The following is an 18235-nucleotide window of genomic DNA, read 5'->3' on the forward strand; positions in this document are numbered from 1 at the left end:
TTTGAGTTCCGTGTGTTTTCAAGCATGGAGATGTTAGTTTGTGTAAACTGCTTGATCAATCTTATCTAAAGAAGGCCCTACTATCTATTCCATTTCTCTTGCTGCAAACTGAGAGAAGTAACCTGTTGCTTATGCATACACATTTGCCCACTCGCTAAACACAAAGTTGTGTTTAACACCAACTGCACAACTGAGCTCGCTTTTGTCATATCCTCAGAAATTAATGTTATGTAAATGCACATCCATACCCAATGCCAAAAGGCTTAAAATTTATCATGCCTACATTCAGCAGTCTGGAAGTTAGCCTAGATTTCTTTTCCAAACTATCTACTGTCAACAAAGGTGGGGTAGAGTGTTCTTGCATATCTAAAAATGAAGCTTCACAAAAGTTCCATTTCTCTCCACACTTTTTCTAACTTAGACCAGGGACCTAATAACTAGCCTGCCTATCATAATTTAATGTATTTTGTATATTTAGATTGCTGCATCTCTAAAGGGAAGAGCTACAAAAAAAGATCAGGGTCAGGCAATGCACAGAAACACTAAATAATTACAAAGTGATCAGCAGTGTAAGCAATTAAGTTTTGGAAATTCTGTAGCAAATGTTTTTCTTGTTTTCAAACAGAGCACTAACTTAGTGATGGCTTCAAGTGAAAACAAGTACAGAACGTTCAAGTCTTTAACTGATCATCAGACCAACACACATAAAAAAAGCATAATTTATTTAATCATCTTTTTGCCATGAGTAAGCATTAACAATGAAATATTTAACTGTCAAAAGTCTTTATGAATATCTAAAAGCCTAATACAAATATCCAAACTATTAGTTAACATTTGTAATTTGAAGTGTTAACAATAAGACATTTAATAACTCTGCATTAAATCTAACAAGCCTTTTATAGAAGAATATTAATTTACAGTCATTCTTTCTAACAACTCTTTGTACAATAAAAAAAATTAATTTTTATTTTTCTGCTTCCATTTCCCACCCAACCACACACATGGTTTTGTTCTCAGACTGAGCTACTAGCCGATCAAGCCTGATGGTAAAAATCCTCTCAGCCAAGGGTCCAAGATCTCAGTTTCAGCATCCAGCTCAAATGTTCTTTGGGGAAAAATATCTATGTTTTTGTATAATGTGCAAAGTGCAACTTTTATCCAGTGCCATCAGAAGTGTGTGCTGCTATGAACATCACCAAAGAATAAATCAGTAAAACTTAAGACTTCTCAATTTTCAATTGCTCTCTTACGGACAAAGGTTAGATGATGTCTACAGGAACGACAGATCAAGTGGATTTTATCCTGGTGCTTACTGGGTCAGGTGCTTTCCAATTTCATTAGGCCAAACCAATGTTTTTACTCAAGTTCTTCTGTTTCCTCTGTAAAAAGGTCAGCCAAATCTGCCACTGTCAACACTGAGGCTTCTGACTGTTTCATGGAAGAGCTCGTGTGGCTGTGGGAAAAAATTGCACACGGGCATCAGAGAAAGAATCAGTGTAAGTAATGAGCTGTGTGCACTGAAGACAGAGCACACAGTTCAGAGTCAATACCTGCTCAGCTTTGAAGCTCAGCAGGAAAGCACACCTTCTGTCCAGGAAACACATACACTCATCAGCAACCGCTCCTGCACATTCTAAGTAACATAAAAAGTCCATCTACTGTCCGCAAATGTGGTCAACACCAAACACTACAAAGGCAGCAGAACATCCACTTTGACGTCTAAACATTTAAGGGATTTGCTTGAGCTTCCAAACATGAGGTTTAATATTACTTTCAAAACATCAGCCCTCACAAGATCACTTGACAATTGTACATTTATCCAAATTTTATGTGCAATAGTAGTGCTACTTCACAGACAAGGATAATAAATCATTCTTGAGAGCTAAAACTGAAATATTCCAAAACTACAGCCAAAGATGTGCATGTAATTTTTAGTTTAATTATCTGTAACAGGCAAAATTTCCTTAAACTAAGGCCTCCTCCTAGATTTGTCATGTGTATACCATCTGGTTAAAAGGTACAAACATCTTACACTGTCTGCATAAGGAATGTAAATAGCATTTTTAGTCCCGCTCCAATCCATCACTGCTTATAGATTTTGGAAAGTTAAACCACAGTGAGAACTGCTTTCTGTGTCTGCACACCAGCCTCATGCATGACTTAGCATCTGGACAATGCTTGCATGGACTGTGAAACCAAGAAGCATGACACAGCACTGTCAGACAAGGTTTGTAGGATTAAAAAAATAAAATAACAAAAGAAAGAACCCATGTCCTGTGTTACAGTTTATGATATATTGTTGCTCTAGTGGCAGGCTTAGTACTAGTCCATCAATTGCAAAGTTTTTATACCAATGAAAATAGATAAGCTGAAAAGATAAACCACACCATAATATATAATTTATTACTTAGGCTTTTAAAATACCTTAAGCTGCAAGTTACTGGAACCACGTTAAAACTTTGAAAGTCTAAAAACTGTTTCGCCAACCAAAACAGTTTAAAGAACAGTTGAAATTATATATAAGATATACATTCTTAACCATAATAAAAGTATGATGGAGAGCCACCTTTTCATTTTCAGTGCAATAATGGCATTTAAAAAAAAATCAACACATACCTTCTATCTACAGTTTTCAGCATAGTCTGCATTCTCTCTTCTATTGTTGCTTTTATCAGGAACCTATGAACAATCGTAGATCTGAATGTGTTAAAAAAAAAGAAAACACCACCATGAGGGAGAGAAGTTGCCCTGTTACTGCCAAAGTTTATAACCATATTTTTTTCTCATACTAATTCTATTAAAAGTGTTGAAAATATGTCTCTGTTTTTTACAAAATAAATATTAGAAGTGACTAGCAACTTCCATTGACATTTCAGAGTGCTTAGTGCTTCCCTGTAAACATACTTTCACTTTACTGATCACACACTAAATGAATGTAAGCTGTAAAATCCTAACACAGATATAGGGCAAAGTTCTGCTTTCTGTGTCCTTACTAGAAACATTCCTCCAGAGCCTAAAGAAAAAAGAGTTTTGCCCACTGGTTATATACAGTGTCCGTACTTCATTGTCACAAATTATTCCAAGAGAGAAGAGCTCAATATGATGGCCAATTAAACCTAATACCCAGAGTTTTAATAATATTATTTTTGAAGACAGCAAAATATAACCATTTTTTTAAAAAAAGAAGTCGGTAATTGCAGTCAGTAAACACTGGTAAAATACAAAATCCAAAATGTCAATAAACATACCACAAAATTACAATTCCATTTATGAAATAAAATTTCAAAAAATAAAGCAATAATTTAGAAAATGACAGGCACCAGAAAGTAAAATGGAAAAAAGTCAGATCCAAAGATAAAAATGAAAAAGCACACCATGCTCCCCAGTATAAACATTTTTAAAGGTAAGGAATGCTTAGATGGTTTTCAGGTCTTAGGTTGAAACTTTGGCAGGTAACCTTTCACAGAAAAATGCAGGGGGAATGCTTTTGGATTTACAGGCAAAGGTCTCCCCCCAAAAAAGAGAAGTAAATAAGAACTGAACTGGTAATAATTGCACCAGTGACACTGAACAGTATTCCCTAACACTCAGTGTACTTGGGACACAGCCCTTTTTAAAAATAAGCCTAGCTGAAATCTTAATTCTTAAAAAGTACAAAGTATTCTTGGTTTTATTGCAACATTTTTGCCACATCTTTAGTGCCAGCACCATGTAGAATTCCAGTGTGGGCTGTTGCAATCAGGCTTTCACAGTTAATTCAAAATCTTTACCATCACACACAAATATCCACCTGTCCTAACATTCTTTCATGTACATGCTCCATCATGTCCACTTCCAGAACACAACCCCCGCTATTATTCTAGAGTATTGTTATTCCAGAATCGACTGCAGTTACTTTTCTTCTTCATGTACTGGGCTTTAAATTTTATTTTTCCAAAGTCATGAGACCTTAGGAAAAACACACCTCACATGCTGAGGACCAACTTTCTAAAACCTTTTAAAAGTGCTACCTATGTCAGAGCAACAACACTGAAACAAACAAGAGATGCAAACTCATTAATGTCTTCAAAAAGACAGGAGCAAGGGCAGAACTGTGATTTAAAAACTTATCAGTTCTAATGAGAGCATGCTATAACTTTCTTTTTGGAATAAAAACCCAACTAAAAAAAGCCCAAAACAAGGAAACAAAAAAAAACCCAACAACTTAAGCAGCTCCTCATCTGGAGCTGAGAATGACCAGTTAGAAAGAGCCTCTCAAGGAAACTCCAAAAGGCCATGCCTGAACGTAGCCATATATGACATAAATGATGAGTTGCTTGGACCTGCAAAGCTAAGACATTTCTGGACATTTTTGCAAGCAGAAGTCCAAAGTTAAAAACTGAGGCAACAATGGCACACATAAAATAGGGCAGCAGCTGAACAAGGTTTTTTCAGATCTATTCCGGATCATATCAAAATAATTGAACACAATTGTAAATCTTACTTTGTTTGGCCAATACGATGTACTCTGCCAATAGCCTGTAGCTCATGTGCTGGATTCAGAATGGGCTCCACAAGCAGAACGTGAGTTGCTTCGATGATGTTTAGTCCATTGGAGCCAGTGTGAAGAGGCAGCAGCAAAATATTGATGTTGGGATCATATTTAAATGCAGACAGGTTTTCCTAAAAGGCAAACATGACAGCAGTGTGACAAAAGCTCCTCAATGAAGAGTGTGGGGGACAGGACTGTATTTTCAAAAAATTATGGCAGATAATACAGGCTCCAGAGTAACATTCTTTCAGGTCTGTCATCCCAGAACAGATACATGACAATCTCAGGAAGGCATGAACTTCTTGCAACACTGACTTCCATACCAATGCGTCTTTCTCAAAAGTAAGTGCACTGTTTATCTCCAAATGCTTTAAACTAGAACTTTTTGAGACTATAACTTTTAGAATGAATAAGTTAGAAATCAAAGCTTCTGAAAGACAGATTTGCTGATTTTTTAGTTTCGGAAATGAAGCAACAAAGTTAAAAGGATCAGATTAACTTCTATGAACATCTACGATTTTCCCACTGAAAATAATTTAAGAAAAATATCCTTTATGTACCTGAAATTTACTAATTCCATTGATCTGAGAAAAAACCATGTTGTTGTCATACAAAGCTTTTGAAATTATATCCAACACATCTTGCCACTGTAAAAAAAAAAAAACAAAACAAAACCACACAACACAATAAAAGTAACTCAACATTACAAACAGCAATGAAAACTAAAAAATAATTAACTTCCCTAACAAAGAGTAAATTTAAAAGCTTTTCAAAATGCTAGGATTTGCAACTTTTTAAAAAAATTGTGTGCTAGAAACCAAATCTTTCATAAAACTAAAATAGGTAATTAGAAAGATCAACTTGAATAAAGGAAACTGGCAGCCATTGCAAAAACAATTTTACTATGTATCAAAAATATCTGGATATCATGTTTAAAATTTCTACTGCTTCCTTACTGCTTCTACTGCTACTAGAATTTCTACTGCTTTCTTACAAATCTGTGTTTGCCCTTTAAAGAAAAAAGCTTTCACATCTGCTGACTATGATCATTATTCTTGTACCAGTTACAAGACTTGCCCTACAAATCCTCAAAACACTCAAATGGTTGTAACAGGGTGATTCAACATTTTGGTAGCTAAACTAGCTCCTGAAAATATTACAAATGCTTTGAACTCAAAACACACATGCAAAGACAAGACAGAAAATGGTGATTAATACCGTCGAGAAAACTAAGGACTTAGCCCCTGGATCTTTAAACTGAATTTTCTTCAGTGTTCGGACCACAGCTTCCACTTTGGTGGAGTGACTTCCCTTTGAAAAGTCAAAGAAGTGCATTAGTAACGTAGGATAGTGAAAAACTCCTTCCACATTCACTGCGTTATTAAATGATGTTATATTAGGTTTCTTACACATCTCACACGAAGTTTACAATTATCAGCCTTGAGGAAGGGCAGGTTAAGTAGCACTGAACTACGTTTACCTCTCCCTTATGATGCACTGCACTAGGATCGGCAGTGTGAAACAGCATGGGCAGCACATGAAGGATGAAGTGCCATGCAGACACACTTTCTAGCTTTGCACCAGGCAAAACAGACGGCCCAAGCAGGGCAGTGGTAACAAATGTACCCATTAGGCCTCCTGCAGTTTAACTTTGTGGCACAGTCTTTAGTGAATATTTCAAATGCACATTGAAATTTCCCTACCTTCACACCCCTTGAAAATAGATCAAAGTAAAAAACCTACCTGAATGCTATTTATGTTGCTTTTGTTTCTCATTCTAGCAACATCAAACTTACATTCAGTACAATGAAGCTTTTTAATTATATTTAAAACAGTAAGAAAATTGTAAATATAATTAATTTTTGAATGATGGCGAGCTGCAATGAAAAAATCTTTCTATTTTGCATTCAGAAGTATTTCAGTGCTTAACAAAACCAATAATTTATTCTACATCTTGTCCATTTTGATTTTTGTACTCTTCCCTTTCACCTTAGGCCAGTGAAAGGATACAATGAGATGCAATTCTTTTTCCATCTCCTTCAGTATGCACTTTCTATTACAGCAATTTTACCTAATGTCTTTTTAAAAGAGGCCTTTACTTACTACACACATCATTATTTCAAACTGTGCTAGATTCAGCAGGACAAATACAGTTTTATTTCTGTCTGCACCTGTCTTTTGAACATTGAATTAACTATGTTGGCTCACTACAATGACAGCTCAAATTTAGTGAAGTCATGCTGCGTGCAGAATTGGCTGGGAAGGATGTCAGCAGTCTCAGCACAAGCTGGGAACCAGTGCCGGGCTGCTAACATGTAAAAGACTTTCTGCAGACTGTTTTATCAAAGGCTTAAACTGCTTCCATTTACAGTACTCCTTTTGCATCTAATGCATTACCTTAAGATAGTTAGTGTCAGTAATATAAAAAGTTAAAAGAAAGAGAGGTAGTGAATACTTTAATAGGGATTGAGAAAGATCAGATTAAAATAAAAACACTGAATAAATCACACAATTTTTGTACCTGTCCTGAAAGATAATGATTTTAACCTCAGAATTCTATAAAAACCATAGTAAGTTTGTTATTCTTTGTAAACTGTAAACTTAAAAGGAATATGAGGTAATTTTTTTTATTTTTAACAATATTGCTTGTTAAATAGTAAATACAGTGAAGCCACAGTGTACATTTTTAGTTTTTCATGAACTAAGAATCAGCTTTGCTCAAACAAATTCACACAGAATGCACATTTTTAGTTTATTTTTGCTTTGTTCAAAGGTTTTGATGCAGAAATACTTCAAGAAAACACTACAACTCTTTACACAGAACAGCAGATGAAATGTTCTTTCAAAGTCTTATTTATGAAATTTGATTATCCTAGTTATTCTTTAATGTAATTTATAAAACACATTTGAAATTTTGTTAGAAACAGGGTGATATCTCTAAACTGTATATGGAATGAATATGCAAAAACCCCTGAATGAAGTGATGTTCTGAGAAGTAGCACCTGAAAAATACAGCCTATTTACTCCCCCTGGTGCCACATACTGTCAACTACTTTAATAATTTGAGTTAGGAATCATCTACTCATAAAATGGAATTCCATTTGTCCAGGGAGGTTGAAATAACTAGGTGGTAGCGATGTCTACAATACAGGGCAGCAACACCAGAAATTGTGCAAGGTTCAAGGAGACTTGCACAGACACCATTGAAGCCTGTCAGCACAACTAGTTATTATTTTATTATTTTAAACTATACTAATCAGATTAAAATTATGACAAGTTATGTCCAGCTTTATTATAACCATATTTTAATGAAAGATAGCAGCATCTAAATCAAAATATTATCTATGTATTTTAGCTTTGCATTTTAGCCCAGAATCCTCTATTTTTTCCACAACTGCAATAAACACAGGTTTTTTGTTTCTTTAAGACATTAATACAGAGCAGACAAGCACTATGCACTACATATATGTCAGTATTGCTAAAGACTCATGGAGATGCTGTCTCTTCAACCCAATGAAAACTCTCCTTTAGTAAAAAAAAAGCAGATACAACAGTGCAATCAGGACTGAATTCCTACATGTTTGTGTCTAGAGGTTTTGTCATTAGGACAAACTATTTCTAAAACTATATAATATACTTGTCAGCCCAAATGCAGTATGCTACAAAACACAACAAATATGCAGTGCTGAAAGTTTGGGCCACAGAGCTCCTGCAAACAACTTACCTTCACAGGAATATCATCCTCCTGATTTGCAGCTTCTGCAGTGAAGACATAAGATATTTCTTTATGAGATGTTGTCTGCCTGCAAATGGCACATTTAATTGAGCTCCGGCGGGTGCCAACGCTGTACTGCTGGATGATGATTGCTATGCACTCATTACAAAAACAGTGTCCACACGTCAGCACAGCCCACTATGCAGGAAACAAAAAAACCCAAACACAGTTTCAGTTTTGGGCCAGTGCAAAAGAAAAACAGTGTACTAATCCATGATAAATTACATTTTCATAGAGAAATTACATTATTTTCATTATATTAATTAATATATGTTAATTAATTAATATATTAATTAGATTAAAAATAATTTTTTACAATTGTTACATTATAGTTGCTAAAAAGCCTGAATTTTAAAGTTTTCCAGCATAGAGAAATTCATGATCTATAGGAAGTCTCTGAATTTACTGTTCATTGCTCACATTGTCTCAGTTTTGAACTTCAGGAAAGACATTACAATCTTCCATTTCTAGGAAAGATGATTCTAAATGCCTCATATGTAAACACAGATTAAGTATTTACATACTTTTAAAATATTACAAAAATGTTTTTATTTGCCTTCACTACAATTCTTTATCTGTGCATTCATATTAGATTGGTCTTACTTAATAAGTGATAGAAAAAATGGTTTAATTTTTCCCTACTGGTAATTCCAAGACAGCATCTTTTGACTTAAGAAGAAAAATTTTATACAGTGTCTTAATCTCTTTTTGACAGAATATATGTGAAAAAAGATGGCATTGCAGAAGCTGTTCTCCCCTTGTGAGCCTAGAGCATCTACATGTCAGCTGGAACCTCCCATAATAGAGAAGCAATTTGTAGACCAGTAGTTTTGAAATCCAAAATAATATCTTTTGCTGTACTAGTCTGTTCTTTAGGCCATTCCAGGAGGAAAAACTAGAAGATTTCATGGGACCAAGTAGCAAAGGGATTGACTAAACCACTGATTATCAAGTAGGTCTTTTAGGCTTTGTAATGTTTTTTCAATTGTGCATAAACAGAATGAGAAGTATTTTAAACATGAAGGCTGCTCTCATCTAATGAAGCAGTCTTGCTGCTAAGAAAAGATAAAGAAAATTAAGAGATTATTTTCCCTTACAGTAAGCTCTTCCAGCTCTGAGATAAAGAATAATGGCAGTTAACAGGACTAACAGCTGCTCTCTGTAAAAACCTGTGTTACCCTTGGAAGAAACGCACAGAGGGGATTTTGGAAATATGGCAGGACAGCAGTTCATGCTGTATATCTATAATGCAAAGAGAAGTTAAACGTCCTTAAAATAGCTACCCTAAAAGAAAGAGACAATTTAGTTTTACCATATACGAGTCCTTTTATGTTTTCCCCTAATGCATGGTAAGTCAAGTTTAAATTATGGCTTTGTACTTTATGATATAGATTAAGTCTCACTTGAATTTCAAGTCCTGCAGCTTAGCAGGGAAAGAAATCCACATGGCCAGTATCTATTCTATTGGATTTCGCTACTGTTTGCATATGTAATATCCTTTTCTTTGGAAGAAAAAAATACTATCAATTGGAACAATTACAATAAAATACAATAGTATCAATAGAAGTTTACCTACTTCTTCTTTCTGTTAGCTTATAAATGGCAAATAAATCTTTCTGTCAAAAGTATAACTTCATAGTTATAAAAAGATCACGAAGACGATTTTTGGAACACTTAAACACTGATGTCAAAATTTAAAAGCAGCAGAGGTGCTTGAATCTGAGAAAGATGTTATTTCAGGAGAGAGGCTGGTTGATACATTACAGAAACAGCTCATTTGCCCTGTTTCAATACAACATGAATTTAAAAACATATCTTGAAAAGTTGACACACAACTGGCTCACCTCTGGCTAAAGATGTTTTAAAACTAATACCTGCTGAATAAGTATCTTACCTGTCTTCCCAGTTGACGTGCACAGATTGGACATGGTTCCGGGTTAACTCCTCCAGTAGTTTTGTCCTGAGACTACAAATTAGAAAAAAAAAAAAAAGCTTTATATTTTGTTATTGTACAAGCTTCTAGAAGAAATTAATAATGAAGCCCCTTAAAAAAAAGCAAATCAAACCAAAACACTGTGTGAGCAAATTAAAAGCATATTCATGTACTCAAGTCCATCTTGAAGAATTAAAAAATATGTAACTTATGGTAAGCAAAAGGAGCACTTTTCATTCTACTGTCCTTCTGATGGCATCTGCAGCTCTGTAACAACTCTGAAAAATCGTGGTAAAATACAAGCTTCAAACAAGAAACTCCATATATTTTCTATCAGCTTCACATGGTTGCAAAACCACTTAAATTTTACTCAGTTATGCTTCCTTTAACATAAATGCACTTGTGCACACTATGATTAAAATAACATAATACATGGAGGTTGTCTGTTTTGCTTTTTTTTTTTTTTAAACACTTACTTAAACTCCAGACATGATTATTCTTCTGTTTCACTAAGTTCTTTGTAAAATACCAAAGGTATGCAGAGACATACATAGTTTTATAAGTCTTATACTAAACACGGTCCAGTTAATTTTAATGAAAACTTTACACATCTAAAACTAGTTCATAGTTTAATAAGCATGTAATTAAACAAGTAACTAAAATATATAATGCAATAAAAAATTTATGAGCACACAGTAACACAAAGAACAGCATATAATTTCAAAATGTAGCAAATCTTCACAGAAAATACAAAAATTTCTTAAGATGGAAGTTTTAAATAAAAATAATGGTAGATTTCTTCCCTTCCACAGATAAACAGAGTACACCAAGGAACCATTAATCTTACTTTCTCCAGATTAGTGAGGTATAGAAGTTGTCCTAATTTCTTCTGAAGCTGTGATTTGGCAACTGCCTTGTCATTCAGAAGTTTCACTCGATTTTGCTCTACCTATGAAAACAACATAAAAAATGTGTTAAAAGGGAAAAAAAGTTAAGTTTTAGAATAATTTACTGAGTAATTTACTGGCAAGAGACATAAAACCAGCTCATGCTGGAAATTTAAGACATGCTTCTGCCCAGGCGAAATTGATTATCTACTCCTTTCCTGTACCCAGTATGAACACAGCACTATGAATGGGCTGAGACGCAGAAGGCACACAAAATTACTTATTTACATTATTGGTTAAAATAACCCAAATTTTTAGATGTTTCTTTTGAAGTTCCTTCAATTTATCATCTCTTTTCTTTCAATTGTGTATATATATATACCAGAATTAAATGCTGGTTCCAAAAACAGTGTGTAAGAGTCAATTATTTTCTTTACATTTCTTAGAAATTTCCACTTTTGATTTAACCTATACAGAGACAGAAACATCAAGCTGAATTTTTTTTAGATTAATTACAGTATTAACGGAGAAGTTTAATACTGCAGAAGAGGCAGGCACCTGAAGGATGAAGGCCAAAGAAATGGGTGTTTCTTTTATGGCTGCATAGACATGCATAAATCTTAAGACTTTATTAGGCATTTGTTAAGCAAAGTGCTCCTTTTAAAAAATTGTTTTAATACAGAGATGAAATTTATTTCCTTACAGAAAGAAGAAATTTTATCTAACTCCATCTCACAGAAAAAAAGCACAAAATGTGTCTAAAGAAAATACACTTCAACTGGTGCAAAAAAAAATTAAGAGGTTAAATCAACCCAACATTTTCTCCATCATCATAAACAGAGTCAGGGGTAGCCCAGAAATTTCAAAATATTGAAAAAAAAGATTCTTCTTTGATGTGGTTATTTCTGTTTTATATAGGTATTTGTGAAAAGTATTATTATGGGTAAGGAATCAGGTCAACTTAATTTTCCACCCAGCTTGGAAAACTGGGCAATTGTAAAGAAAGAAAGTTGCTGCTGCTGAAAGGACAGCAGCCTCTTGGAAACATGCCACTCTGTCAGAAGGCTAACAAAAATTTATTAAAGTAACAATTAAAGCTCAAAATGGCCCATGTACTTAAGGCAGAAATAGGTAAGAATTCTATACCCCTCCAAGCCTGTCTGAAATGAAAAGAGACACATTATGGACATTATGCATAGATTCAGATGCTGATTTTATTTTTGTAGTAGGTAGGTTCCTTCAAAAAGAAACCATTATTTCCTGCCCAGTACTCTACCTCATGTGGTTCTATAATGTGGAGCACTGGTGGATTTGGTTTTGGCTCATCGGGGTGACGCACTCTCAGTCGCTCTGTCGCCATTGCCAGTTCATCAATAGCAGACACGTGATCCCTAAGGACCATCCAATACTCATGAAGTAACTATAAGAAAACCCCAAACAAGTGAACAGCAGAACTGAATTGAGTTACACTTACATGACCCTGCCATACAATGTAAAATGAAATGTGAGAATCTTTTTGGAGGAAGAGACAGCATTCAGCAACAACACAACTAATTATAATGGAAAACAAGAAGTTTAGACATCATTTTGCCTGCTCTCTTCTCCAGTCTCTCTGGATAAAAAGCTAGAAATAGCTGTCGCTCGTTTCTTCTACAACTACTAGTATTACAATAATTAATGCAAATAAAAATTCAGAAACTATGCCTTGCAAAACAAAAAAACCAAAACCCTGCTGAATAAAAAAAGAGTTATTTCACAGAGTATCATTCTTGTAACTTAGTGTATATTAGAGTAGTAAAGACAACTGAATCAATATTTTCAATTCACAACAGACAGAATCATAAGGCTGGTCTTCATTTTCATTGGCATGTAAGTCCCATCTTTTGTTTCCTAACATAAAGGCACATGAAAATACTGTTCCTTCTTCACAAGACTTCAGGAAAATAACCTGAATTACAGAATGGACCAGTGTTGGATTTGCTGAGTCTTGTTACATTCTGATTCAAGTAAACAGATGAACACATTTAATTATATCTTTATACTGTCTTAATAGATGAAATTATATTGCTTAGTAATTTGATTAGTACACAGTATAGCTTTTAGAAACTATTAGCTCACATATAAATAATTTAAAATAAAATCCTGTAATAAGCACTGTGGAAAAGGTTGGTAGGCAAACCCTAATTTCAGGAATACAACTTAGATGTGTTAATATTCAGCTGCAATTTGTTTATAATAAATTAAATGGATCACACATCTGTTTGATCACCATGTAATTTACTGTACCTTATATTCCTTTTTCCATGCTTCGAAGAGCTCCAGGAATACGCTCCCTTCTTCGGTTAGCCTAGCATCCATTCGGTGAGCTTTGGCAAAGGAAAGAAGAGCTTTCAAGGCACGCTCAGTCTCACTGGTTGCCCAGAGCCCTCTGCTAGTGGTGGGCAAACGGTCATCAACAAGCCCTTCTTGGTCTTCTATCATCTCCTCGAATATTGCCATTTGGCCTTTAACACTTCAAAACAAACCAAACACAGCACTTAGCACTGATTTTGTACTTCCACATCCATCTGTACTTATTCATCATTTATTTTAGCTTTCTTATATATGATTAAAGGATAATGCAAACCAAGTAAATATAAACAGCTGTATTATTACCTAATCAAAAGCTTGCTTTGAACACAGTGACCTTGGTACCAATCTTCAGGCCATTCTGTCACCCCAAAATCATCTATAGCTTTTGTAAAGGCTTACACATCTAAATCGTCTTACAGTAGTTATTAATGTAATATTCATTAAAAAATTTAGATTCTGACTTTTTATATAAGCAAGAATTACAGTTAAACTTGGATGCAAAATTTGCTCTGTATTGCACTGTTAAAGAACAGTACAGCTTCCCAGTTCTCTCCTTGACAAATAATGCTAATTTAGAAATAATCGATTCTTCCTGATTTCAGCAGTCATGAGGCGGAACTCCCACTGGCAAAAGACTTCTCAAAATATTTTCCCAGTAACCTCAAGACTTTTCAATCCAATTTTGACATTGTGAGGAATATGAGAGAGAGAAGTCCAAAAGAAAGCATGCACAGAGTTGTAATCTATGTCTTTCAGTACTGCCCACTATGTGCACTTCTCTGACACTCCTTCCAAGATGTCACCCTTTTTCCAGCTTCATCCTGTCTGAGATCCCTTGTCTCATTCTAACATTAAATGAGGGTGGTATTATACCACTTGCAGCTGGACTCCAAGTAAATATTTACACAAATAGGAATTTGTGTTAAATTAGCATACTTGTATTTATAAACATGCTTTCTGAACATGCCACCACTTCATTTCAGATGTATGGTCATATTATAGTGGCTTGAGAGAAAGCAGCATGCATACATTCCTTGAACACCATTACTTCAAATGAAATTTACACAGAAAATTAAACCTAATAGAATTACTGTCAAAGCCATCAGCAAGAAGTCTCTGTCATTTGGTCATAAACTTATTTCAGACAACATAAACAAATCCAACTTTCACTTTTTCTAACAGTGAGAAATTTGTAAAACTATGAACTTACCTATGCATAAAGAGCTTTGACTCATATTCTGTGAATAATTCGTCAGCCTTACAAAAGACACAGCTGCAACACAGGAAATTGAAAACACAAGCACTCAATTTCATCAGAAACCAAATTATCATAAACCCCTATTCCAACATAAAAAACGACACAAAATTCTTAAAAAACCCAAAATAACAGTCATATATACAATAATATAGCTGACACTAGAAAATTTTATAAAAGTAAAAACAAAGGTCATGATCTAACATATAGGTCTGTGATATCTGTGTGCATACATCTCTTGAGTACATAATAAAGGCTTTATGTTATTTCAAATAAAGGAAAATTTAGTAATGGACATCTAAGGTGTATTTTCAGTTTTCAAGACCTACTTGTTAAGTGGCAGTCTAACAGGTCGCAAGTGGCAGATAGTGGCAGCCTCAATAACCTGCTTTGAAGGAGGGCCTTCTAAGTTTTTCACTGCTTCTCTTACAATCTTCTGGAACTTCTTCACTTCATCCAGCTGGGTTGTGAGTAGGTATTGAAGGCCTCTGCAGTCACGGAATCTGATTTAAAGAAAAAGGGAAATTACTGTACACGAAGACAGAAAATCCAAACTTGATTCAGTATTTTAAAGTAGAAGAAAAGTAGCTAAATAGCAATCTAGAACAACATACAAAGTTGGTACCACAAGCAAATGCTTATTACTACTACATGCAATGCTGTCAGAAAGCACTCCAGCGTATCCCCAGAGCTGATGCCTGGTACTTTTAGAACAGAAAGACTCTTTCCAAGACTTGAGAGGTGTGGCCAAATACTGGTAGTGAACACCAACCTGCAATATTCTGGTCCACAGTGCAAATCAACTAAATGGAAACCACTGCACATACAGTCTTACTTGTATTTGCTGGCCAACAAAATGATTTTTAATGCACCTGTGCAATTCACAGCAGACACATGGACCCATCACTAAAATACACTTCATTCAGCAAGTTAGCTTTCAAAGTTAAATTTTTTAAATGGACATAACAATAACCTATTCTCCTAAAACCTAGCTGTCTTTTGTGACTAGAGGGGTGTTGTGGTAATGAACACAAACATAAACACAAGTTAAGCACTTCCTACATTGTGTTTTGACTGAGTAGAAGTCTCTTGCTGAAAGAAAGTGCATCATTCCTACAAGGTCTGACATTGATGTACAAGACTGTGGTTCTACACTACATGGAAAGTTTGATCCAAGACATCCATTTTGTGCAGTGCAGAGAGCAAAGCACAGGTTTTACACTACTAAAGCTTGACATTCAATATGACCTATTTTTGTAATGTGTATTTTAATATAACGTAGACAAAGTCTGCCTAACCAGGCAATCTGAAAAGAAATGTAAATTGAAACCACGAGTCTGCTGTTAATATCATCAGTTGCCAAATAATATCAGCTTTATAAAAATCTCCCTCACTATACCATGGATTAATCATATCCAGTACTCAATTCAGAATACTTGTTGCTTCCACCATTGACCATTAGAACTTGATAAGGCACTGTTTTTTAAGTTTAAGTTAAATTGAGGGAAGACCTTATTGCTTTCTATATTTATCTAACTGGAACATACAGAGAAGACAGAGTCAAACTTTTGTCAAAGGCACCTGGCAAAAGAACAAGAGACAATGTACACATGATGCAACACAGGAAATATTAACTAGGTAAAATAATTTTAATGTCTTTTTTTTCCACCAAGTGTGCCAAATACTGGAACAGACTTCACACAAAGACTATTGACTCTCCCTCCTTGGAGATACTTAACAGGTCAAATCCCTGTGCAGCTTTGCTGGATTGAACAAGCATCGGTCTGGATCTTAAAAAGGGGGTTGATTTAACTGACCTCTGAATGTCCCTTCCGAATTCATTACTCTGTAATTGAACCCAAAAAGAAGCAGTACACTATTGTCTTGAACATGAAACCAACTTCAATTTCTTTGCTCAGAAAAACAGTGATGCTATTTTATGGTGTTATACAAGGATTTTCTGATGTTGTCTGTTTACTTTCCATTTAAGCAAGCCAATTTCTTTTACAGGTTACTCAATTTTAATGTAATAAAGTTTGAATTCTTCTTACTTAGCAGGTTCATGAGTATAGAAGACTGTAAAACCACAGCAGATAATGCAGAAGAACATTTCAAAGAATGCTTATCTAAGAGAAAACAGTTTTCTTTCCAAGTCTGCTATCTAGTTGTGCTTTTTCAGGGACTGGCTTTGAAACATAATTGCAGTCCAGATGCTCTGAAACAAAAATGTCTGCTATCCAATTGCAACAGCTAGCACAAACTAGTAAGAAGACCTGAGTAGATTTAACTGCATTAAACAGTCTATTTCAGTTATTCTCTTACTTCTCTGCCATGGAGAGTTTACTTGTCTGCTGTTTGTAGTTGCAGGTTATTTCGTTTTGCACACGTTGAACAAGCTCCTCATCGATGGCATACTGTATTGCTGTCTGGATGACATCCAACCACCAAGGAGAACCTGAATGTATCTGTATGAAAAACAAGACATTTATCCTTGAACATTCAACAGAAAACAAATCTACTCATTGCAGCAGAGGTGTATACTGATCTTTAAGCCATGGTCAAAAACAGACTGGATAATTCCATGAAAAGTGGAGGATAAGCATGATTAAAAAACATCCCGTCTTCTGTTGACATGTAAACACAGGACTAAAAAACTGTCTACATTCTCCATACCTTTAAATTCCTTCAATACAGTCAGATTCACCAAGGCTATCTACACAGAACAGCCACACAAAGATACTGTGATCTCAAAGTTTCTTCCTTCTCTCTCTCTCAAAAGCAAATGAAAATCATTTAATCAGAGAAAGCAAAGTTCCCTGTGAAATTGGTAGAGCAACACTGAAGTGACTTTGAAATTTTAACAGGTGAAAGATAAACAGCTAGAGTTCTGGATAAAAAGATGAAAATAATATTCTTTAAAGATGCCAAAAGTCAGAGACAAAACATTTTAGAGGTACCTGCCTTTCTTTGAAGTTCCCGAATGGTTTGAAGAACTGGCTGTAAGGCCTGATGGGCTTCTGCAACTTCTGCGTTGGACTTACTCATATAATGCTGTCGGAGTTGTTCTGCCTGTAAGGAAATAAGAGTTTAAACTATGCACAAATCATATTTGTGAGGAATACTGCAAACATAAAAACTCCCCAACTACCATAGTGCTTTTAAATGATCACTATCAATGTGCTACCCACCTTCATTTGTAAGCAATATTTAGCAATATTTTTTTCTTCCTCTAGAATCCAGCATTTATTAGTAAGCCACAAAAAACATGTGAGAAGAGAAATTACTACTGGGATGCTAACTGTGCAACTTTGCTTTTGGGTAAGCCCAAACAATACAATAAGAATAAAATGCATTACAAAAGGGAACCGGAATATAACTCAGTATTCTTACTTGTCTGTGTTGAATAAACAAACAATAAAAAGATCCAAGAACAGTCCGAGAACAGGACAATTGAACTTACTGACATATAAAACTTACTCATAAAAAAACAAGAAAGGCTTAA

At 34.9% G+C, this 18235-nt stretch overlaps 1 protein-coding gene across 1 annotated transcript in view; it reads right to left on the bottom strand.

Annotated features, from left to right (window-relative positions):
• Positions 1–701: 701 nt before the first annotated feature.
• Positions 702–18235, bottom strand: part of SHPRH (SNF2 histone linker PHD RING helicase) — a 49071-nt gene continuing 31537 nt past the window's right edge. Inside the window, exons 17-30 of the mRNA XM_021527009.4 lie at positions 17695–17802; positions 17056–17198; positions 15063–15236; positions 14689–14751; positions 13413–13638; positions 12403–12546; positions 11087–11188; positions 10201–10272; positions 8256–8444; positions 5750–5842; positions 5092–5178; positions 4484–4662; positions 2617–2697; positions 702–1453 (exon numbers count right to left, since the gene is read on the bottom strand). Coding sequence (XP_021382684.2) covers positions 1357–1453; positions 2617–2697; positions 4484–4662; positions 5092–5178; positions 5750–5842; positions 8256–8444; positions 10201–10272; positions 11087–11188; positions 12403–12546; positions 13413–13638; positions 14689–14751; positions 15063–15236; positions 17056–17198; positions 17695–17802 — 1758 coding nt within the window. The 3' untranslated portion in view covers positions 702–1356. The remainder of the gene's footprint in view (positions 1454–2616; positions 2698–4483; positions 4663–5091; positions 5179–5749; positions 5843–8255; positions 8445–10200; positions 10273–11086; positions 11189–12402; positions 12547–13412; positions 13639–14688; positions 14752–15062; positions 15237–17055; positions 17199–17694; positions 17803–18235) is intronic.

The sequence above is a fragment of the Lonchura striata genome, chromosome 3 (genome assembly GCF_050655825.1).
Source record: "Lonchura striata isolate lonStrDom1 chromosome 3, ASM5065582v1, whole genome shotgun sequence".
NCBI classification, from domain to species: Eukaryota; Metazoa; Chordata; class Aves; order Passeriformes; family Estrildidae; genus Lonchura; species Lonchura striata.